Source organism: Nothoprocta perdicaria, unplaced genomic scaffold, assembly GCF_003342845.1.
Source record: "Nothoprocta perdicaria isolate Ctin4 unplaced genomic scaffold, notPer1 scaffold_734, whole genome shotgun sequence".
Classification (NCBI taxonomy): domain Eukaryota; kingdom Metazoa; phylum Chordata; class Aves; order Tinamiformes; family Tinamidae; genus Nothoprocta; species Nothoprocta perdicaria.
The window spans coordinates 2,475-3,586 of record NW_020456015.1 but is presented as its reverse complement, the minus strand read 5'-3'; the positions used below and the strand labels follow the sequence as shown (position 1 = coordinate 3,586).

Below are 1,112 nucleotides of genomic sequence, written 5' to 3'. Positions count from 1 at the left end.
GCTGCTCATGGCCACGCCCCCCCACACCTGGGGCGGAGCAGCTCATGGCCACACCCCCAGGCTGCATGGGATCAAGGGTGCTCATGGCCACACCCCCCCACACACCTGGGGGCGGGGCTTCTCATGGCCACGCCCCACACACCTGGGGGCGGGGCCACACATTGCCATGCCCCTTAAGCAGCCACACACACGCAGGAGCCTCCCCCCCCTCAATTGGCCGCCCGCCCCGAGCCCCACCCCCAGGGGCGGAGCCCGCAGGCAGCAGCGCCACTCTGATTGGCTGCCCGCGCGGGGGCGGAGCCTGCAGGTGGGCGCTGGGGGGGTGTACCTGGCAGAGCTGGGGGCGGTCGCCCCAGGACCTGCAGAGCAGGGTGCAGATGCGCAGCGCCACGGGCGGCCTCTCCGCGCTGCTGCCTGCGGCGAGAGGCGCCAGGGCAAGGGCAGGCGGGGCGCTGGGTGCTCCGGCGGGGTCCCAAGAAGCCGCCCTCAACGTGGACACCCCTCCATGCCCGCCCAGCCATGGGAGGCCAGGATGGAGGTGGCACGCGGCGCTTACCCGYGGGGCTGGCGGGCACCGGCAGGTTGGCCGTGGGCACCAGGGCCTCCAGCAGGACGCTGTCCTCCCCCTGCAGCCTCTGGAGCTGGGCCCGCACGGCCTCCTCCACCGCGGCCGCGTCCGCCTTGGCGTGGACGCTGCGGGCGCCAGAGCCGCGCCAGCGCCACCCCGCCGGCCGCACCATCACCTGCGCACGGCACCGCGTCACCCCGGTGCCCACAGCCGCGTCACCCCAACACCCGCCCCGCCGGCTGTGCACGGCACCCAGTGCCCACAGCCTGCCACCCCAACACCCGCACCGCCGGCTGTGCACGGCACCCAGTGCCCACAGCTTGCCACCCCAACACCCGCACCGCCGGCTGCACACAGCACCCAGTGCCCACAGCTTGCCATGCCGACACCTGCACCGCCGGCTGTGCACAGCACCGCGTCACCCCAATGCCCATGGCCCATCACCCCAACACCCATGCCCATGTCACCCCGACACCTGCGCGTCGTTCCAACCGCCTGCGCCCCGGTGCCCACCTGCGCGTAGGGGGCCACGTCGGGGCGCGCC

At 74.3% G+C, this 1,112-nt stretch overlaps 1 protein-coding gene across 1 annotated transcript in view; it reads right to left on the bottom strand.

Annotated features, from left to right (window-relative positions):
- Positions 1 to 740, bottom strand: part of CARNS1 (carnosine synthase 1) — a 4,397-nt gene extending 3,657 nt beyond the window's left edge. Inside the window, exons 1-2 of the mRNA XM_026051239.1 lie at positions 557 to 740; positions 238 to 414 (exon numbers count right to left, since the gene is read on the bottom strand). Of these exons, the coding sequence (XP_025907024.1) occupies positions 238 to 414; positions 557 to 740 (361 nt within the window). The remainder of the gene's footprint in view (positions 1 to 237; positions 415 to 556) is intronic.
- Between the last annotated feature and the right edge of the window lie 372 nt (positions 741 to 1,112).